Source organism: Mustelus asterias, unplaced genomic scaffold (assembly GCF_964213995.1).
Source record: "Mustelus asterias unplaced genomic scaffold, sMusAst1.hap1.1 HAP1_SCAFFOLD_2163, whole genome shotgun sequence".
NCBI classification, from domain to species: Eukaryota; Metazoa; Chordata; class Chondrichthyes; order Carcharhiniformes; family Triakidae; genus Mustelus; species Mustelus asterias.
In genome coordinates this window covers 5,001-28,395 of record NW_027592108.1, presented here as the reverse complement: position 1 = coordinate 28,395, position 23,395 = coordinate 5,001, and the positions used below count along the sequence as shown (strand labels likewise).

General features: G+C 49.6%; 1 protein-coding gene across 1 annotated transcript; it reads left to right on the top strand.

Annotated features, from left to right (window-relative positions):
- The first annotated feature begins 6,824 nt into the window (after positions 1-6,824).
- On the top strand, positions 6,825-17,695 carry LOC144489419 (glyoxal reductase-like). The gene is made up of 2 exons (XM_078207264.1): positions 6,825-6,880; positions 16,296-17,695. Exon 2 carries the CDS (start codon positions 16,313-16,315, stop codon positions 17,168-17,170), a length of 858 nt encoding a protein of 285 aa, XP_078063390.1. The 5' UTR covers positions 6,825-6,880; positions 16,296-16,312; the 3' UTR covers positions 17,171-17,695.
- Positions 17,696-23,395: the final 5,700 nt, after the last annotated feature.

Below are 23,395 nucleotides of genomic sequence, written 5' to 3'. Positions count from 1 at the left end.
AGTACCAGAAGGGAAAATAGAAACAGTTTGGAATATTCAGATCCCACTAAAAAGCAGTCATAACAGCACCTCCCTTCCATTTTAAGGTACACAAGACTGGTTCAGGCAGTTCACTAGTACCCTTCCGTTCCCAGTATTGTAGTTTTTCTGTCTGGCGATTCCTTTCTTTTGGCGTTCCAATCGGCGAAGGAAAGTAGGGTGCTTCTTAACAAGCAAGGGGCGGGGGTGAAAGTTTATCGGGGGGTCAGGTCGGACTGTGGAGTTGAGACCATCAGATCATAAGGAATAGGAACAGGAGGAGGCCATTCAGCCCTTCAAACCTGCTCCGCCATTTACTTAGATCATGGCTGACCTAACTCTCACTAAGTCCCACTTTCCTGCCTTATGTCCGTAACCTTTAATTCTCCCCCCCGACTGATTAAAAGAACATCAATCTCAGCCTTGGAAATAAGACCAAAAGACCATAAGATATAGGAGCGGAATTAGGCCATTCGGCCCATCGAGTCTGCTCTGTCATGGCTGATAAGTTTCTCAACCCCATTCTCCCGCCTTTTCCCCATAATCTTTGATCCCCTCACCAATCGGGAACCTATCTATCTCTGTCTTCAATACACTCGCTGACCCGGCCTCCTCTGTGGCAACAAATTCCACAGATTCACCCCCACTCTCTGGCTGAAGAAATTCCTCCGCATCTCGGTTCTAAAGGGTCCGTCCCTTTACTCTGAGGCCGAGCCCTCGGATCTCAGTCTCTCCGACTAATGGAAACACCTTCCCCACGTCCACTCTATCCAGGGGCCTTTCAGTATTCTGTAAGTTTCAATGAGATTCCGCCCCCCTCATCCTTCTAAACTCCATCAAGTACAGACCCAGAGTCCTCAAACGCTCCTCATACGTCAAGCCTTTCATTCCTGGAATCGTTCTCGTGAACCTCCTCTGGACCCTCTCCAAGGTCAGCACATCCTTCCTTAGATACGGGGCTAAAATTACTCACAATATCCAAATGGTGTCTGACCAGAGCCTTATAAAGCCTCAGAAGTACATCCCTGCCTCATGTATTCTAGCCCTCTCGAAAGGAATGCTAACATTGCATGTGCCTTCCTAATGACCAACTCAATCTCAAGAGAATCCTAACCTAGGACTCCCAAGTCCCTTTGCACTTCCGATTTCTGAATTCTCTCCCCGTTTAAATAGAAAATAGTCTACACCTCTATTTTTCCGACTAAAGTGCAACGTTCAAGGACTTGGCTTCCTGGGGTAAAATATTCCAAAGCTTTGCCAGTCTTTGAGAACAGAATTTCTTCCTCAAATCCATCTTAATTGAGCACCCCCTTAGTCTGCAACTACGCCCTCTTGTCCTACGCTCTCCCATGAGTGGAAACATCCTCCCAACATTCACCCTGTCTAACCTCCCCTATTTTTTTTACAAATGGAATTTTGTCCTTCATTGCTGGAGGGATGGAGTTCAAAAACAGTGAGGTTATGTTGCAGCTGTATAAGGTGCTGGTGAGGCCACACCTGGAGTACTGTGTACAGTTTTGGTCTCCTTACTTGAGAAAGGACATACAGGCACAGGAGGGGGCGCAGAGGAGATTCACTAGGTTGATTCCGGAGTCGAGAGGGTTGGCTTATTATAGAACATAGAATATAGAAAAGCTACAGCACAAACAGGCCCTTCGGCCCACAAGTTGCGCCGAACAATTTCCTTACCTTCTAGGCTCATCTATAACCCTCTATCTTACTAACCTCCGTGAACCTATCCAAAAGTCTCTTAAAAGATTCAATCGAATCCGCTTCCACCACCACTGCCGGCAGCCGATTCCACGCACCCACCACCCTCTGAGTGAAAAACTTACTCCTAACATCTCCTCTATACCTACTCCCCAGCACCCTAAACCTGTGGCCTCTCGTGACAACCATTTCAGCCCTGGGTAAAAGCCTCTGAGAATCCACTCTATCAATACCTCTCAGCATCTTATACACCTCTATCAGGTCACCTCTCATCCTTCACCTCTCCAAGGAGAACAGACCGAGCTCTCTCAACCTATCCTCATAAGGCATACCACTTAATCCCGGCAACATCCTCGTAAATCTCCTCTGCACCCGTTCTATGGCTTCCACATCCTTTCTGTAATGAGGCGACCAGAACTGGGCACAGTACTCCAGGTGGGGTCTGACCAGGGTCCTATACATCTGCAACAGTATGAGGAGAGACTGCGTAGACTGGGGCTATACTCACTGGAATTCAGAAGAACGAGGGGAGATCTTATAGAAACATATAAGATTATGTAGGGGATAGATAAGATAGAAACAGGGAGGTTGTTTCCACTGGCAGGTGAAACCAGAACTAGGGGGCATGGCCTCAAAATAAGGGGAAGCAGATTTAGGACTGAGTTGAGGAGGAATCTTGAATCTGGGGAATTCCTTGCCCAGTGAAGCAGTTAAGGCTACCTCGTTGGCAAGGCAAGGATAGATAGATTTTTGAACAGTAAAGGAATTAAGGGTTATGGTGAGCGGGCGGGTAAGTGGAGCTGAGTCCATGAAAAGATCAGCCATGATCTTATTGAATGGCGGAGCAGGCTCGAGGGGCCAGATGGCCCACTCCTGCTCCTAGTTCTTATGTTCTTATGACCTCAATCAGCCATGATCTTATTGGATGGTGGAACAGTCTTGAGGGGCTGAATGGTCTATTCCTGCTCCTATTCCACACGTATGTGTGTCACAAGGTTGGATGTCTTGGCTGACTAATGGCTTTGAGGCAATTTATAACCTTTCACCCCCCCCCTCCCCTTGTTAATCAAGAATCTATCCACCTCCACCTTAAAAATATTCCGAGTCTCTGCTCCCGCCACCTTTTGAGGAATAAAGTTCCAGAGACTCCCCGTCCTCTGAGAGAAAATATTTCTCCCCATCTCCGTCTGAAATGGGCCACCCCTTATTTTTAAACAATGACCAAAAGTTGAATTTATAATAAGTAATCTCGGTGATATTGTACATCCTGGGGATACATTGAACCCCCCACTACTTAGAATAGAAGAATATCATAGGATCCCTACAGTACACAAGGAGGCCATTTGGCCCATCGAGTCTGCACAGACAAAAATCCCACCCACGCCCAATCCCAATAACCCCATGCATTCACCCTGCGAATCCCCCTGACACTAAGGGGCAATTTAGCACGGCCAATCCACCTAACCTGCACATCTTTGGACACTAAGGGGCAATTTAGCATGGCCAATCCACCTAACCTGCACATCTTTGGACACTAAGGGGCAATTTAGCATGGCCAATCCACCTAACCTGCACATCTTTGGACACTAAGGTGCAATTTAGCATGGCCAATCCACCCAACCCGCACATCTTTGGACACTAAGGTGCAATTTAGCATGGCCAATCCACCTAACCCGCACATCTTTGGACACTAAGGGGCAATTTAGCATGGCCAATCCACCTAACCCGCACATCTTTGGACACTAAGGGGCAATTTAGCATGGCCAATCCACCTAACCTACACATCTTTGTCGATGCTAAATTGCTCCTCAGAGACCAAAGATGTGCAGGTTGGGTGGATTGGCCATGCTAAACTGTCCCTTAATGTCAGGGCAATTCGCAGGGCAAATACATGGGGCCTGGATGGGATTGTTGTTGGTTCAGGCTCGATGGGCCAAATGGCCTCCTTCTGTAAGGAGAGTACAATAATGAAGTATCTCCTTAAATGTCTGTTTGGGTTTGTAGGAAATTTCGAACTCCAAACACATGTAGAATGTAGCCATTATTCTTCTCTTTGTGTGGGTGAGGGGGTTTAGGAGTTCAATTAATCCACCAATGTCTATGTTTCAATGTAAAATAGAAGGGACCGTCGATAGGGTGCTTTAGTCAGAGTTTTACTGCCCTCCCTCGCACTGCTCCTGCTCTGCTCTACTACTGAGCCATCTTAGATTACCAAATCCAATCTGGGGCAGCATGGTGGCACAATGGTTAGCACTGCTGCCTCACAGTGCCAGGGACCCGGGTTCAATTCCAACCTCAGGTCACTGTCTGTGTGGAGTTTGCACATTCTCCTCGTGTCTGCGTGGCTTTCCTCCGGGTGCTCCGGTTTCCTCCCACAGTCCAAAGATGTGCAGGTTAGATGCTAAATTGCCCCTTAATGTCCAAAGATGTGCAGGTTTGGGTGCATTGGCCGTGCTATATTCTCCCTCAGTGTACCCGAACAGGTGCCAGAGTATGGCGACTAGGGGATTTTAACAGTAACTTCATTGCAGTGTTAATGTAAGCCTACTTGTGACACTATTAAGACTTTTAAACAAATTGCAAACCCTTATTTCTTTTTTTTTGCCCCTGTCAGTCCAGAAGCAAAATAACTGCCTGGGCAGCAATGCTCTCTTACCTGGATCTCAGCCTCTCTATCTCTGCGGGATTTCTTTCCAAACTGGAATTCTGTCCGGGGCCCAGCTTTCTGGACTGTCAGACTGAATTTTTACAGGGTGTGATGGTATGAATTTTCCAGGCAGGCAGGCAGTTCAAAGCTCAGACATGTTGGAGATGCCACTGGCTTAACTGCTCACTTCAGGAAGCGTAGTGGAGAACATGCCCCTGTCTACATCAACGGGGATGAAGTGGAAATGGTCAAGAGCTGAAAATTTCTAGGTGTCCAGATCACCCGTCCTGGTCCCGCCACACCGACACTGTAGCCTAGAACGTCCACCAACGCCTCTACTTTCTCAGGAGGCTGAGGAACTTTGGCATGTCAGCTACGACTCTCACCAATTTTTACAGATGCACCATAGAAAGCATCCTTTCCGGATGTATCACAGCTTGGTATGGCTCCTGCTCTGCCCAAGACCGCAAGAAACTACAAAGGGTTGTGAACATAGCCCAGTCCATCATGCAAACCCAGCCTCCCATCCATCGATTCCATCTACACTTCCCGCTGCCTCGGGAAAAGCAGCCAGCATAATTAAGGACCCCACGCACCCCAGACATTCTCTCTTCCACCTTCTTCCTTTGGGAAAAAGATACAAAAGTCTGAGATCATGGACCAAGCGACTCAAGAACCATCAGACTTTTGAATGGACTTACCTTATATTAAGTTGATCTTTCTCTACACCCTAGCTGTCACTGTAACACTACATTCTGCACCCTCTCCTTTCCTTCTCCCCTATGTACTCTATGAACGGTATGGTTTGTCTGTATAGCACGCAAGAAACAATACTTTTCACTGTATCCCAATACATGTGACAATAATAAATCAGATCCAATTGAATCAAATCATTTCCTCCTTGAATTTACCTCCGGGTTGGATGCACAGGATCTTAGGGGTTGGCTTGTACGTCTCTGAATCTCTCTTCCAGCTGGTAAGCGGACTGCCTGCAATCGTATGTTGTCACATTCCATTTGATGCATTTCTGCGGCCTCTGGGGGTCAATTAATGGATGTCAAAAATCTCCTGGATTGCCACCCAGAGACTGAGGGTGAATCTGGTAGTTTCCCAACCATTCTGGAAGGGTTGGCGAACCTATAGTGCCACTGCTCCTGTGCTGTCCAAATCTATTTTCCTGGTTCACTTTAGCCCGCTCTGCAGAATTATCGAATCCCTACAGTGCAGCAAAAGGCCATTCAGCCCATCAAGCTTGCACCGACAACAATCCCACCCAGGCCCTATCCCCGTAACGCCATGTATTTACCTTGCTAATACTCCTGACACTAAAGGGCAATTTAGCATGGCCAATCCATGTAACCAGCACATCTTTGGACACTAAGGGACAATTTAGCATGGCCAATCCACCTAACCTGCATATCTTTGGACACTAAGGGGAAATTTAACATGGCCAGTCCACCTAACTGCATACCTTTGGACACTAAGCGGCAATTTAGCATGGCCAAGACCCCTAACCTGCACATCTTTGGACACTAAGGAGCAATTTAGCATTGCCAATCCACCTAATTTGCACATCTTTGGACAGTAAGGGGTAATTTAGCATGGCCAATCCACTAACCTGCACATCTTTCGGACACTAAGGGGCAATTTAGCATGGCCAATCCACTAACCTGCACATCTCTGGACACTAAGGGGCAATTTAGCATGGCCAATCCACCTAACCTGGACGTCTTTGGATATTTAAGGGCAATTTGGCATGTCCAAACCACGTAACCTGCACATCTTCGGACACTAAGGGGTCATTTAGCATGGCCTATCCACCTAACCTGCACATCTTTGGAAACTAAGGGGCAATTTAGCATGGCCAATCCACCGAACCTGGACATCTTTGGACATTTAAGAGCAATTTGGCATGGCCAAACCACCTAGCCTGCACATCTTTCGGACACTAAGGGGCAATTGTGCTAACCCACTGTGCCACCCTATCTTCCCTGCCTGAGGAGGATCACCTATGGGTCATGTTGATGGGGAGGGCAGCTTTGGAGTGGGCGAATGGTTCGCTCCGGCTCCTATTTCTTAACATAGCTTCTTTCTGAGGGTCAGCTCTCAACAGGCTGAGGGGGTGGGTGGGGGGGGGGGGGGGTGGGGGTGTTATAAAATCATTTGAATAAAGTGGCTTCAGGAGGGGGAGAGAAGCTGGGCTGACAGAGGCCTGGAGTTTGGAGGACTCAGGCTTCTGAGCTGGACTAGGCCGCAGTGGCGAGGTGGGACTACAACTCCCGGCAGGCCGCACGGGGCAGGGTACGCCGCGCATGCTCGGTGCGCCGCCTCAGCTGGCCCGCCCACCCTGGCTGAGTGCCGATTGGGCCGCGTCCTACCCGGCTGGGTGGAGCTGATTGGAGCGGGCGGCTGTCAATCAGCCGCGTGGCTGTCAATCAGCCGCGTGGTGGGGGAGGGGAGAGAGGCTGAGTGACAGCCAGGGACACAGGGACAACCTGTGCACAGGTAAGAGGCAGCCCAGACACTCAGCTCAGGTGGGCAGGCAGCAATGGAGGGGGTACATGTTGATGGAGGGGTTGAAGTAAAGGGGTAAATGGGGTGAGGAGGTGCATGAGGAATCATTAATAAGATAGGCCACAAGACATAGGAGCAGAATTAGGCCATTCAGCCCATCGAGTCCACTCCCCCATTCTATCACAGCTGATACTTTTCCCATCCCCCATTCTCCTGCCTTCTCCCCGTAACCCCTGATCCCCTTATCGATCGAGAACCTACCTATCTCTGTCTCAAAGACACTCAATGACCCGGCCTCCTCTGCGGCAAAGTCTTCCACAGACTCACCCACCCTCTGGCTGAAGAAATTCCTCCTCATCTCTGTTTTAAAGCAGCGTCCCTTTAGCCTGAGGTTGTGCCCTCTGGTTTTAGTCTCTCCCACTATTGGAAACATCCTCTCCGTGTCCACGTTGTCCAGTGGCGGATTAACTGAGCGGGTGCCTCGTTGGTCTAGGGGTATGAGTCTCGCTTTGGGAGTAGCGATGGAATGCGAGAGGTCGCGGGTTCAAATCCAGGACGAACCCAGGAAGGTTTTTTTGGGCGGCACGGTAGCACAGTGGTTAGCACTGCTGCTTCACAGCTCCAGGGTCCCGGGTTCGATTCCCGGCTCGGATCACTGTCTGTGTGGAGTTTGCACATTCTCCTCGTGTCTGCGTGGGTTTCCTCCGGGTGCTCCGGTTTCCTCCCACAGTCCAAAGATGTGCGGGTTAGGTTGATTGGCCAGGTTAAAAATTGCCCCTTAGAGTCCTGAGATGCGTAGGTTAGAGGGATTAGCGGGTAAAATATGTGGGGGTAGGGCCGGGGTGGGATTGTGGTCGGTGCAGACTCGATGGGCCGAATGGCCTCCTTCTGCACTGTAGGGATTCTATGATAACTACCACCTGGACCCCTAGGCTGAGCTTTAGTAAGGCCCCCCTGACCTTGCCCCTTGCCCCACCTTTCGTTGAATCGAATAAAGTGACGTTAAGTGACGTTAGATAACTTATATCATTGTACTCTGTATAATGTACTACATGTATAATATCATAAAATTATATGAATCAATTATAGCTCTCTTATTCATTTACATGGACTTCAGCAAGGCGTTCGATAAGGTCCCCCATGCAAGACTTCTCGAGAAAGTGAGAGGGCATGGGATCCAAGGGGCTGCTGCCCTGTGGATTCAGAACTGGCTTGCCTGCAGAAGGCAGAGAGTAGTTGTAGATGGGTCTTTTTCTGAATGGAGGCACGGTAGCACAGTGATTAGCACTGCTGCTTCACAGCTCCAGGGACCTGGGTTCGATTCCCGGCTTGGGTCACTGTCTGTGTGGAGTTTGCACATTCTCCTCGTGTCTGCGTGGGTTTCCTCCGGGTGCTCCGGTTTCCTCCCACAGTCCAAAGATGTGCGGGTTAGGTTGATTGGCCATGCTAAAAATTGCCCTTAGTGTCCTGAGATGCATAGGTTGGAGGGATTAGTGGGTAGATATGGGGGTAGGGCCTGGGTGGGATTGTGGTCGGTGCAGACTCGATGGGCCGAATGGCCTCTTTCTGTACTGTAGGGTTTCTATGTTTTCTATGGAGGTCGGTCACCAGTGGTGATGTTTTTCCCCAGAGTAAAAAAAAATGCCAGGCAAGATGTTGGAATGCTCCTCTTGCAGGATGTGGGAGATCAGGGAGATCTCCGGTATCCCTGACGACAGCACCTGCAAAAGATGCATTCAGCTGCAGCTGCTAGCAAAGCGTGTTAGGGAACTGGAGAAGGAGCTTGATGACCTCCATCTAATGAGAAGTATATAGACAGTAGCTTTAGGGAGATAGTTACACCTAAGCAGCAGAGCACAGGAAATTGGGTTACTGTAAGGAGAGGAAATGGAAATGTGAAAGGACAGACAGAGCAGGGTTCCCCTGTGGCCACACCCCTCCACAACAGGTATACTGAATTGGATACTGTTGTGGGAGATGCTTTACCTGGGACAAGCTGCGACAGCCGGAACTCTGATACTGCGTCTGGTTCTACAGCGCAAAAGGGTGGGATGAAGAAGAGGAGAGCAGTAGTGATAGGGGACTCAATGGTCAGAGGTACGGACAGGAGGTTCTGTGGTCGGGACAGAGACTCCCGCATGGTTTGTTGCCTCCCAGGTGCCAAGGTCAGCGATGTCTCTGATCGCGTGCACAGCGTTCTAAAGTGGGAAGGTGATCAGCCAGATGTCGTGGTACACATCGGTACAAATGACGTAGATAGGAAGAGTGAGGAGGTCCTAAAGAGTGAGTACAAAGACCTTGGAAGGAAGTTAAAAAGCAGGACCCCGAGGGTAGTAATCTCAGGATTGCTACCTGAGCCACATGCCAGTGAGGGCAGGAGTAGGATGCTTGGGCGGATAAACACGTGGCTGAGGAACTGGTGCAGGGGGCAGGGTTTCCAATTCTTGGATCATTGGGACCTCTTCTGGGGCAGGTGGGACCTGTACAAGAGAGACGGGTTACACCTAAACTACAAGGGGACCAATATACTTGCAGGGAGATTTGCTAGTGTTATTGGGGAGCGTTTAAACTAGATTTGCAGGGGGGTGGGAACCAGAGTGCCAGAGCAGATAGTGGAGCAGGGGTAAAAAGACAGGTTAGTTCAAGCAAAATCACAAATGGAAGGGTTGAGTGTGATGGAAATAACCTTTTGAGGTGTGTCTATTTCAATGCCAGGAGTATTGTGGGGAAGGCAGATGAGCTGAAGGCGTGGATAGACACATGGAAATATGACATTATAGCCATTAGTGAAACTTGGCTCCAGGAGGGGCAGGACTGGCAGCTCAATGTTCCAGGGTTCCAATGTTTCAGGCGGGATAGAGGCAGAGGGATAAAAGGTGGGGGGGTGGCATTGTTGGTCAGGGAAAATGTTACAGCGGTACTCAGGCAGGATAGATTAGGGAGCTTGTCTACAGAGGCCCTATGGGTGGAGCTGAGAAACAGGAAAGGTATGACCACGTTAATGGGGTTGTATTATAGACCACCCAATAGTCAGCGAGAATTGGAGGAGCAAATCAGCGGAGAGATAGCTGACAACTGCAAGAAACACAAAGTTGTGATAGTAGGGGATTTTAATTTTCCACATATAGATTGGGACTCGCATACTGTTAAAGGTTTAGACGGGGTAGAGTTTGTAAAATGTGTTCAGGAGAATTTTCTACATCAGTATATAGAGGTGCCAACTCTACTGTGCCAACAGTAAAGAGAGGATGCGATATTGGATCTCCTATTGGGAAATGAGTTAGGGCAGGTGATGGATGTGAGTGTGAGGGAACACTTTGGATCCAGTGATCATAATGCCATTAGTTTCAACCTGATCATGGATAAGGATAGATCTGGTCCTCGGGTTGAAGTTCTGAACTGGAAAAAGGCCAAATTTGATGAAATGAGAAGGGATCTGGGAAGTGTGGATTGGCACAGGCTGTTCTCTGGTAAGGATGTAAATGGAAAGTGGGAGGCCTTCAAAGGAGAAATTTTGAGAGTGCAGAGTTTGTATGTTCCTGTCAGGATTAAAGGCAAAGTAAATAGGAATAAGGAACCTTGGTTCTCGAGGGAGATTGTAACACTGATTAAGAGGAAGAGAGAGTTGTATGAAATGTACAGGCAGCAAGGAACAGATCAGATGCTCGAGGAGTATAAAAAGTGCAAGAAGCTACTTAAGAGGGAAATCAGGAGGGCTAAAAGAAGACATGAGGTTGCTTTGGCAGACAGAGTGAAGGAAAATCCAAAGAGCTTCTATAGGTATGTTAGGAGCAAAAGGATAGTGAGGGATAAAATTGGTCCTCTTGAAGACCAGAGTGGTAGACTGTGTATGGAACCAAAAGAGATGGGGGAGATACTAAATGTTTTTTTTGCATCCGTATTTACTGAGGAAACGGGCATGGAGTCTACGGAAATAGGGCAAACAGGTAGGGAGGTCATGGAACCTTTACAGATTAAAGGGGAGGAGGTGCTTGCTGTCTTGAGGCAAATCAGAGTGGATAAATCCCCAGGACCGGACAGGGTATTCCCACGGACCTTGAGGGAAGCTAGTGTTGAACTTGCAGGGGCCCTGGCAGACACATTTAAAATGTCAGTATTCATGGGGGAGGTGCCGGATGATTGGAGGGTGGCTCATGTTGTTCCGTTGTTTAAAAAAGGTTCCAAAAGAAATCCGGGAAATTATCGGCCAGTAAGTTTGACGTCGGTGGTGGGCAAGTTATTGGAAGGTGTGATAAGGGATAGGATCTACAAATATTTGGATAGACAGGGACTTATTAGGGAGAGTCAACATGGCTTTGTGCGTGGTAGGTCATGTTTGACCAATCTATTAGAGTTTTTCGAGGAGGTTACCAGGAAAGTGGATGAAGGGAAGGCGGTGGATGTTGTCTACCTGGATTTCAGCAAGGCCTTTGACAAGGTCCCTCATGGGAGGTTAGTTAGGAAGGTTCAGTCGCTAGGTATACATGGGGAGGTAGTAAATTGGATTAGACACTGGCTCAATGGAAGAAGCCAGAGAGTGGTTGTGGAGGATTGCTTCTCTGAGTGGAGGCCTGTGACTAGTGGTGTGCCGCAAGGATCGGTGTTGGGTCCATCGTTGTTTGTCATCTATATCAATGATCTGGATGATCATGTGGTAAATTGGATCAGAAAGTTTGCTGATGATACAAAGATTGGAGGTGTAGTGGACAGTGAGGAAGGTTTTCAAAGCTTGCAGAGGGATTTGGACCAACTAGAAAAATGGGCTGAAAAATGACAAATGGAATTTAATGCAGACAAGTGTGAGATATTGCACATTGGAAGGACAAACCAAAGTAGAACGTACAGGGTAAATGGTAGGACTCTGAAGAGTGCAGTTGAACAGAGGGATCTGGGAATACAGGTATAGAATTCCCTAAAAGTGACTTCACAGGTGGATAGGGTCGTAAAGAGTGCCTTTGGTACATTGGCCTTTATAAATCGGAGTATCGAGTATAAAAGTTGGAGTGTTATGGTAAGGTTATATAAGGCATTGGTGAGGCCGAATTTGGAGTATTGTGTACAGTTTTGGTCACCTAGTTACAGGAAGGATGTAAATACGGTTGAAAGAGTGCAGAGAAGGTTCACAAGGATGTTGCCGGGACTTGAGAAGCTGAGTTACAGAGAGAGATTGAATAGGTTGGGACTTTATTCCCTGGAGCGTAGAAGATTGAGGGGAGATTTGATAGAGGTGTATAAGATTTTGATGGGCATAGATAGAGTGAATGCAAGCAGGCTTTTTCCGCTGAGGCTAAGGGAGAAAAAGACCAGAGGGCATGGGTTAAGGGTGAGAGTGGTGGGAGTGTGGAATGAGCTGCCGGATAAAGTGGTAAATGTGGGGTCACTTTTAACATTTAAGAAAAACTTGGACGGGTTGATGGATGAGAGCGGTGTGGAGGGATATGGTCCAAGTGCAGGTCAGTGGGACTAGGCAAAAAATGGTTCGGCACAGACAAGAAGGGCTGTTTCTGAGCTGTAATTTTCTATGGTTCTATGGTGTGCCCCATTTGTCATTTTCATAAATGACCTGGATGAGGAAGTGGAGGGATGGGTTGGTAAGTTTGCCGACGACACGAAGGTTGGTGGGGTTGTGGATAGTTTGGAGGGATGTCAGAAGCTGCAGCGTGACATAGATAGGATGCAAGACTGGGCAGAGAAGTGGCAGATGGACCTCAACCCGGATAAATGCGCAGTGGTCCATTTTGGCAGGTCAAATGGGATGAAGGAGTATAATATCAAGGGTAAGACTCTTAGCAGTGTAGAGGATCAGAAGGACCTTGGGGTCCGGGTCCATAGGACTCTAAAATCGGCCTCGCAGGTAGAGGAGGTGGTTAAGAAGGCGTATGGTGTGCTGGCCTTCATCAATCGAGGGATTGAGTTTAGGAGTCGGGAGATAATGATGCAGCTATATAAGACCCTCATCAGACCCCACTTAGAGTAATGTGCTCAGTTCTGGTCGCCTCATTACAGGAAGGATGTAGAAATTATTGAAAGGGTGCAGAGAAGATTTACAAGGATGTTGCCTGGATTGGGTGGCATGCCTTATGAGGATAGGCTGAGGGAGCTCGGTCTTTTCTCCTTGGAGAGACGAAGGAAGAGAGGTGACCTGATAGAGGTGTACAAGATGTTGAGAGGTATAGATCGGGTGGATTCTCGGAGGCTTTTTCCCAGGGCTGAAATGGCTGCTACGAGAGGACATAGGTTTCAGGTGCTGGGGAGTAGGTACAGAGGAGATGTCAGGGGTAAGTTTTTCAATCAGAGGGTGGTGGGTGAGTGGAATCGGCTGCCGTCAGTGGTGGTGGAGGCAAGCTCGATAGGGTCTTTTAAGAGACTTCTGGATGAGTACATGGGACTTAATAGGATTGAGGGTTATAGGTAAGCCTATATATAGGCCTAGGTAGGTAGGGACATGACCGGCGCAACTTGTGGGCCGAAGGGCCTGTTTGTGCTGTAGTTTTTCTATGTTCTATGTTCTATTTATTTTTCATTTTCTTTACATTTGTACTTTAAAAAGCTTGCGTGTTTTTTGGTTTACAAAAGTGTTGATAACAGCATGTAAATCAACAGATCGAAGCGTGTCTGATTCAGTGTGCATGAGTGCCAGGTGACTAAGTTTCTCATCGCTCACTGTTGAGCGCAAATAGATTTTGATCCTCTTCAGTGCCGAAAATGAACGCTCACCTGAACAGTTAGTGATTCTTTTTGCTCTCAGACCCCCTTCCCTTTTGGGCCCCTCGGCTTAAGACTCCTCAGCCTAATGGTTAATCCGCCACTGCCTCTATCCAGGCCTTGCCGTATCCTGTAAGTTTCAATGAGATTCCCCCCCCTTCATCCTTCTAAACTCCCAACGAGTACAGACCCAGAGTCCTCAACCGTTCCTCATCCGACAAGCTCTTCATTCCAAGGATCATTCTTGTGAACCTCCTCCGGACCCTTTCCAAGGCCCGGCACATCCTTCCTTAGATACGGGGCCCAAAACTGCTCACAATACTCCAAATGGGGTCTGACCAGAGCCTTATACAGCCTCAGAAGTACATCCCTGCTCTTGTATTCTAAATGATGTGGAGATGCCGGCGTTGGACTGGGGTAAACACACTAAGAAGTCTCACAACACCAGGTTAAAGTCCAACAGGTTTATTTGGTAGCAAAAGCTTGTATTCTAAATAGCAGGGACTTAATGGGATCTTTCTGTGCAAATTTAATTGTGAAGTTACTTTTATGTTTCTGTGCAAATTTAATTGTGAAGTTACCTTTCTGCTCCCTCCCCCGCTCCCCACATCAATGGGGATGAAGTAGAAATGGTTGAGAGCTTCAAGTTTTTAGGTGTCCAGATCCCCAACAACCTGGTCCCTCCACACCGACACTATAGTTAAGAAAGCCCCACCAACGCCTCTACTTTCTCAGGAGGCTAAGGAAATTCGACATGTCCGCTACGACTCTCACCAATTGTTACAGATGCACCATAGAAAGCATCCTTTCCGGGTGTATCACAGCTTGGTATGGGCTCCTGCTCTGACCAAGACCGCAAGAAACTACAAAGGGTCGTGGATGTAGCCCAGTCCCATCGCGCAAGCCAGCCTCCTGACCAGGTTTCCGAAACTGAACTAGTCCCATTTGCCTGCATTGGGCCCAAATCCCTCTAAACCTTTCCCATCCCTGTCCCCATCCAAATGTCTTTTAAATGTTGTGATTGTACCCATCTACTATCTCCTCTGGCAACTCATTCCACACACGTACCACCCTCTGTGTGAAAAAGCTGCCCCTCGGATCCCTTTTCCCTTCTCACCTTAAACCTACGCCCTCTAGTTTTAGACTCCCCTACCCTGGGGAAAAGACCCTGGCTATTCACCTCATCGATGCCCCTCATTTTAAAAAATTCATCCCTGGGACATGGGCGTCGCTGGCTGGGCCCAGCATTTATTGCCCATCCCTCGTTGCCCCTTGGAGGGCAGTTGGGAGTCAACAACATTGCTGTGGCTCTGGAGTCACATGTAGGCCAGACCGGGGTAAGGACGGCAGATTTCCTTCCCTAAAGGGAACCAGATGGGTTTTTCCCGACAATCAGTAGATTCTTAATTTCAAATATTTTTTATTGAATTCAAATTTCACCATCTGCCGTTGGCGGGATTCGAACCCGGGTCCCCCAGAACATTAGCTGAGTTTCTGGATTGATAGTCTAGTGATAATACCACTAGGCCATCGCCTCCCCTCACACTTCTTTAACCTGTGATTATCCCTCCCTCCACTCGCATTGTCTGTACTTGTAAAGACTTGATTACCTGTAAAGACTCACATTCCAATCATTATCTTGCAATTGAGTCTTTGTCAAAATACGCCCCGTTTGTGAACCCAACTCTCCACTCACCTGATGAAGGAGCAGCGCTCCAAAAGCTCGTGATACTAAATAAGCCTGTTGGACTTTAACCTGGTGTTGTGAGTGTGGTGAACCATCGTTGGTTCCCACTGTGGGATTGTTCTAATGTTGTTGTTGGGCTAGGGTGGGATTAATACACCTGTGGTTGTTACTGTTGTGGCACATCCCAGTCGGGCTCCGCCTCCTGGGAGAGGTATAAGACCCCCTGCTCGGGCGGGACCTCGTCAGTCTGGGATAGTGTGTTTACGTTCTATTAGTTCCATTGTTAGACAATAAAAGCCTTCTGTTACCGAAGCTTCGTGCCTCGTGTTCAATTGACGCGCATCAGTGAGACTTCTTGCTGTGCACATACAGAGAAAGTACAGGCCCTCCCCACTCTTGAAGGCAGCAGACAGGCTGATCAATTATTATTTACGAATTATCCCTTGATAATTGGAAATTTTAAAAAGTTTAAAAATTTAGCCTTGGAAAGGGTCCAGAGGAGGTTCACAAGAATGATCCCTGGAATGAAGAGCTTGTCGTATGAGGAACGGTTGAGGACTCTGGGTCTGTACTCGTTGGAGTTTAGAAGGATGAGGGGGGACCTTATTGAAACTTACAGGATACTGCGAGGCCTGGATAGAGTGGACGTGGAGAGGATGTTTCCACTCGTGGGAGAGATGAGAACCAGAGGGCACAACCTCAGGCTAAAGGGACGATCCTTTAAAACAGAGATGAGGAGGAATTTCTTCAGCCAGAGAGTGGTGATTCTGTGGAACTCTTTGCCGCAGAAGGCTGTGGAGGCCGGGTCATTGAGTGTCTTTAAGACAGAGATAGATCGGTCCTTGATGAATAAGGGGATCAGGGGTTATGGGGAGAAGGCAGGAGAATGGGGATGAGAATCATATCAGCCATGATTGAATGGCGGAGCAGACTCGATGGGCCGAGTGGCCTCATTCTGCTCCTATGTCTAATGCTCTTATCCTGTCTTTAATGTCAGTCTCTTGCTTTGGGCAGGTTCGGAGTGGAGGAGGATGGAAAGTGTGACACTGAACAATGGCGTGGAAATGCCCATGTTGGGGCTCGGCACCTTCAAGATGAAAGGGTATGAGGTGGTGCACCGGGCGCTGGATGCCGCCCTGACACAGGGCTACCGCTCCTTCGACACGGCAACCGTCTACCAGAATGAGGCGGACATCGGCAGGGCGCTGAAGGAGTTGCTGCCGGCGCACGGGTTGACCCGGGGCAAGATCTTCATCACCAGCAAGCTGGCGCCGGGGGACCAGGGGGCGGCTGCAGCTGAGGCGGGCTGCCGGCGGAGTTTGGCAGCCTTGGACTGCGGGTACCTGGACCTCTACCTCATCCACTGGCCAGGCCGGCAGGGCTGGAAGAGCGAGGACTCTCGGAACGCCGAGTGCCGGCGGCAGAGCTGGGAGGCGATGGAGGGGCTGTACCGGGACGGAAAGTTCCGGGCCATCGGCGTCTCCAACTACACGGCGGGCCACCTGCGGGGGTTGCTGGCACACTGCCGCGTCATGCCCGCCGTACTCCAAGTGGAGTACCACCCGCGGCTGGTGCAGAGCGAACTGCGGGCCTTCTGCTCAGAGGCCGGCCTCCACCTCCAGGCCTACTCCTCCCTGGGCACCGGCCACCTGCTCGAGGAGCCGGGGGTCCGAGCTCTGGCCGAGAGGCTAGACCGGACCCCCGCTCAGGTCCTGTTGCGTTGGGCCCTCCAACAGGGAATCGGGGTCATCCCCAAATCTACCGACCCCCAGCGCATCGCCCAGAATGCCCGGATCTTCGACTTCCACCTCTCCGAGGAGGACATGCAGACCCTGAGTGGCCTGCACTCCGGTACCCGATACTGCTGGGACCCCCACACCGTGGTCTGAGACCACCCCCCCCCCCCCCGCGGAGCGCTGTTAATGTTACTGCCCCTTCACCTATTCTGAGTGAATGTGGGACTCGCTTCCACGGGGAGTGGGGAGAATGTGGGACTCGCTCACCCAGGGCCCCAGATTCTCCCCTATTCCCTGTGGGAACGAGTCCCACATTCTCCCCCACTCCCCGTGGGAGCAGGTCCCTCATTCTCGCCCACTCCCCGTGGGAAGGAGTCCCACATTCTCCCCCACTCCCCGTGGGAGCGAGTCCCACATTCTATCCCCAAATCCCCATTGGAGCGCGTTCCACATTCTCCCCCACTCCCCATGGGGGTGAGTCCCACAGTTTCCCCCACTCCCCGTGGGAGCGAGTCCCACATTCTCCCCCACTCCCCGTGGGAGCGAGTCCCACATTCTCCCCACAACTCCCCGTTGGAGCGTGTTCCACATTCTCCCCCACTCCCCATGGGGGCGAGTCCCACAGTTTCCCCCACTCCCCGTGGAGCAAGTCCCACATTCTCCCCCACTCCCCGTGGGAGTGAGTCCCACATTCTCCCCCACTCCCCGTGGAGCAAGTCCCACATTCTCCCCCACTCCCCGTGGAGCAAGTCCCACATTCTCCCCCACTCCCCGTGGGAGTGAGTCCCACATTCTCCCCCACTCCCTGTGGGAGCGAGTCCCACATTCTCCCCCGCTCCCCGTGGGAGTGAGTCCCACATTCTCCCCCGCTCCCCGTGGGAGTGAGTCCCACATTCTCCCCCACTCCCCGTGGGAGCGAGTCCCACATTCTCCCCACAACTCCCCGTTGGAGCGTGTTCCACATTCTCCCCCACTCCCCATGGGAGCGAGTCCCACATTCTCCCCCACTCCCCGTGGGAGCGAGTCCCACATTCTCCCCCACTCCCTGTGGGAGCGAGTCCCACATTCTCCCCCGCTCCCCGTGGGAGTGAGTCCCACATTCTTCCCCACTCCCTGTGGGAACAAGTCCCACATTCTCCCCCGCTCCCCGTGGGAGCGAGTCCCACATTCTCCCCACTGCCGTGGGAAGAAGTCCCACATTCTCTCCCACTCCTTGTAGGAATGAGTCCCACATTCTTCCCCCATTCCCTGTGGGAATGAGTCCCACATTCACCCCCACTCCCCGTTGGAATGAGTCCCACATTCTCCCCCACTCCCCATGGGAGCGAGTCCCACATTCTCCCCACTCCCTCAGTGTTACCCGAACAGGCGCCGGAGTGTGGCGACGAGAGGATTTTCAGAGTAACTTCATTGCAGTGTGAATGTAAGCCTATTTGTGACACTAATAAATAAACTTTAAATATTAATCCCTCAACCAATATCACGAAAAATACAAGTGACCTGGGTCATTATCACATTGCTGCTTGTGGGATCTTGCTGTGTAATGTTTGTCACTATTGGAAAGCATGTTAAAAATAGTGACCAGCCTTCAGGATTCATCTCGGTGCCGATCCAGTGCTTTGGGACGTTGCAGAAGGTGCTACAGGAATGCATAAATAGTGTGTTCCTTTGTGTAAAAGCTTCTCAGCACACAGATGTTGTCCCCATTTATTTTATGAACTTTGTGGAATCTGTATTAAAACATGAATAAAGTGTCATCTCGGCTGGAGTGAGATGTGTCAGCTTTCGCATTGAAACACCTCCAGGTGAGGCAGGGTCCGTGGGCAGGGGTTGGACTATTGGAGGCGATTTTCCACACATTCCATCCCCTCATATTTCCATTCTGAAATCCCCACGTCCTCGCTTGTAGTAATGGCAGTTTGCAATGTAAACGTCACGGTGTAGTGGCATACTCCCACCAGCGATGGCGCAGCAATGTTTTGACCATAGAATCCCCACAGTGCAGAAGGAGGCCATTTGGCCCATTGGGTCTGCACTGGCTCAAAGAAATGGCATCTTACACAGGTCCATCCCAACCTGCCCATGTAACCCCATGGATTTAGCATGGCCAATCCACCTAACGAACACATCTAAAGACACTAAGGGGCAATTTAGCATGGCCAATTTATCAGACGTGCATCTTTGGACAATAAGCGGCAACTTAGCATAGCCAATCCCCCTAACCTGCACATCTTTGGACATAAAGGGGCAATTTAGCATGGCCAATCCACCCGACCTGCACATCTTTGGACACTAAGGAACAATTTAGCATGGCCAATACACCTAACCTGCACATCTTTGGACACTAAGGGGCAATTTAGCATGGCCAATCCACCTAACCTGCACATCTTTGGACACTAAGGAACAATTTAGCATGGCCAATCCACCTAACCCACACATCATTGGACACTAAGGGGCAATTTAGCATGGCCAATCCACCTAACATGCACATCTTTGGATTCTAAGGGGCAATTTAGCATGGCCAATCCAACTAACGTGCACATCTTTGGACACTAAGGGGCCATTTAGCGCGGCCAATCCACCTAACCTACACATCTTTGGACATAAAGGGGCAATTTAGCATGGCCAATCCACCTAACCTGCACATCTTTGGACACTAAGGGGCAATTTAGCATGGCCAATCCACCTAACCTGCACATCTTTGGACACTAAGGGGCAATTTAGCATGGCCAATCCACCTAACCTGCACATCTTTGGACACTAAGGAACAATTTAGCATGGCCAATCCACCTAACCCACACATCATTGGACACTAAGGGGCAATTTAGCATGGCCAATCCACCTAACATGCACATCTTTGGATTCTAAGGGGCAATTTAGCATGGCCAATCCAACTAACGTGCACATCTTTGGACACTAAGGGGCCATTTAGCGCGGCCAATCCACCTAACCTACACATCTTTGGACATAAAGGGGCAATTTAGCATGGCCAATCCACCTAACCTGCACATCTTTGGACACCAAGGGACAATTTAGCATGGCCAATCCACCTAACCTGCACATCTTTGGACACTAAGGGACAATTTAGCATGGCCAATCCACCTAACATGCACATCTTTGGATTCTAAGGGGCAATTTAGCATGGCCAATCCACCTATCCTGCACATCTTTGGACACTACGGGACAATTTAGCATGGCCAATCCACCTAACCTGCACATCTCTCGGACTGTGGGAGGAAACCGGAGCACCCGAAGGAAACCCACGCAGACACGGGGAGAACGTACAAACTCCACACAGACAGTGACCCGAGGCCGGAATTGAACTCATATCTGTGAGCAACAGAGTCACTGATTGGCTGCAGGTGGATAGCAGTCTTGTGGATACTATATGGAGCTCAGGTTTTGGCGGAAGCGGTGGGGGGGCGGGGGGGGGTGGGGGGGGGGTTGTTTTTGGTGGAACTTGCTCTCCGGGTGGGGGTGTGGGGGGGCGAGTACATGAATGAATGGCCTCCCATGGTTAACATGTAATGATTATCCATCAGAAGATGCCTTATCATAGAATCATACAATGCAGAAGAGGCCTTTCGGCCCATCGAGTCTGCACCAACACGCAAGAAACACCTGACCTCCCACCTCACCCCATTTACCAGCACTTGGCCCATAGCCCTGAATGTTATGATGTGCCAAGTGCTCATCCAGGTACTTTTTAAAGGATGTGAGGCATCCCGCCTCCACCACCCTCCCAGACAGCGCATTCCAGACCCTCACCACCCTCTGGGTAAAAAATCTGCCTTTAAACCTTGCCCCTCGCACCTTAAACCTGTGCCCCCTAGTAATTGACTCTTCCACCCTGGGGAAAAAGCCTCTGACTATCCACCCTGTCCATGCCTCTCATCATTTTGTAGACTTCTATCAGGTCGCCCCTCAACCTCTGTCGCTCCAGTGAGAACAAACCAAGTTTCTCCAACCTCTCCTCATAGCTAATGCCCTCCATACCAGGCAACATCCTGGTAAATCTTTTCTGTACCCTCTCCAAAGCATCCACATCCTTCTGGTAGTGCGGCGACCAGAATTGAACAAGTGCGGCCTAACTAAGATTCTATAAAGCTGCAACAATACTTGCCAATTTTTAAACCCAATACCCCGGCCGATGAAGGCAAGCATGCCGTATGCCTTCTTGACTACCTTCTCAACCTGCGTTGCCACTTTCAGTGACCTGTGTACCTGTACACCCAGATCCCTCTGCCTATCAATACTCTTAAGGGTTCTGCCATTTACTGTATACCCAAGCCTACGCAGCCTCTCTTCATAATTTAAATGCTCCGTCCCAGGCAGCATCCTGGTGAATCTCCTCTGCACCCCCTCCAGTGCAATCACATCCTTCCTATAATGTGGTGACCAGAACTGCACACAGTGCTCCAGCTGTGGCCTCACCAAAGTTCTACACAACTCCCAACATGACCTCACTGCTTTTGTAATCTATACCCCGATTGATAAAGGCAAATGTCCCATATGCCCTTTTCACTATCTTACTAACGGCCTTCAGAGATCTGTGGACAAACACGCCAAGGTCCCTCTGTTCCTCAGAACTTCCTAGTGTCCTGTGTTACGTGTTGAAGGGGCTGCACCTTCATCATATCGTGGAGATTGCCTATCATCATATCCCCTTCTTCGAAGCATTGTTGATGCGTCATCATATCCCCGGAGGGCGGCCATTGCTGCTGGTTCCGGGTGATCCAATATTAACTCCCAGCTTTCCACCCCCACCCCCCCCCCCACTTCCAATGTGGGGCTCTTCGAATCCGGATAAATGTGAGGTAATGCACCTGGGCAGGACAAACAAGACAAGGGAATACATGATGAACGGCAGGACCCTGGGAAGCCCCGAGGAGCAGAGGAGCCTCGGCGTGCAGGTGCACCGGTCCCTTAAGGTAGCAGGACAGCTGGGTAAAGTGGTTCAGAAGGCGTAGGGTATACTTGCCTTCATTTTGATTTGATTTATTATTGTCACATGTATTAGTGTACAGTGTAAAGTATTGTTTCTTGGGCGCTATACAGACAAAGCATACCGTTCATAGAGAAGGAAAGGGGAGAGTGCAGAATGTAGTGTTACAGTCACAGCTAGGGTGTAGAGAAAGATCAACTTAATATTTGATTTGATTTATTATTGTCACATATTGAGATACAGTGAAAAGTATTGATTCCTGCGCGCGTCACAGACAAAGCATACCGTTCATAGAGAAGGAAAGGAGAGGGTGCAGAATGTAGTGTTACAGTCAGAGCGAGGGTGTGGAGAAAGATCAACTTAATGCGAGGTAGGTCCATTCAAAAGTCTGACAGCAGCAGGGAAGAAGCTGTTCTTGAGTCGGTTGGTACGTGACCTCAGACTTTTGTATCTTTTTCCCGACGGAAGAAGGTGGAAGAGAGAATGTCCGGGGTGTGTGGGGTCCTTGATTATGCTGGCTGCTTTTCCCCCGAGGCAGCGGGAAGTGTAGACAGAGTCAATGGATGGGAGGCTGGTTTGCGTGATGGATTGGGCTACATTCACAACCCTTTGTAGTTTCTTAAAGTAAAGTTTATTTATTAGTCACAAGTCAGGCTTAATTAACACTGCAATGAAGTTACTGTGAAATTCCCCTAGTCGCCCATGTGGTGGACCTCAGTTGTGCCTTTGTCCTATATGGACCACCGTTGTGTGTGCTTGTCATACCTGGACACATCCCCTTCCAGTTTTGTTCCTCCCCTCGGTACCTAGTATAAAGGTGGCTGTCTCCTCCCCCTTGTTCAGTCCAGGTTGGTTATTTGTTGGGATCTGCTCCTGATTCCGTTGTGAATAAAAGCCTACACTTATATTGGCATATCGGTAGTCTTTCGCCTTATTGATAGCGCATCAACCCACAGTCCGACGCCTGTTTGGGTCAATCCACCTAACCAGCACGTCTTTCAGAATGTGGGAGGAAACCGGAGCACCCGGAGGAAACCCACGCAGACACGGGGAGAATGTGCAGACTCCACACAGACAGTGACCCGAGGCCGGGAATCGAACCCAGGCCTCCGGCACTGTGAAGCAGCAGTGCGAACCACTGTGCCACTGTGCCTCCTCCTTGCGGTCTTGGGCAGAGCAGGAGCCCATACCAAGCTGTGATACATCCGGAAAGGATGCTTTCTATGGGTGCATCTGTAAAAGTTGGTGAGAGTCGTAGCTGATGTAAAAATTTCCTTAGTCTTCTGAGAAAGTAGACATTGGTGGGGCTTTCTTAACTATAGTGTTGGCATGGGGGGACTGTGGTAAACCACTGTTATCTGTGGTGGTTAACCACTGTTAGTTAGTATTTATTATTACCTGTATAAGTGGCACATCCCTGTCAGCTCCGCCCA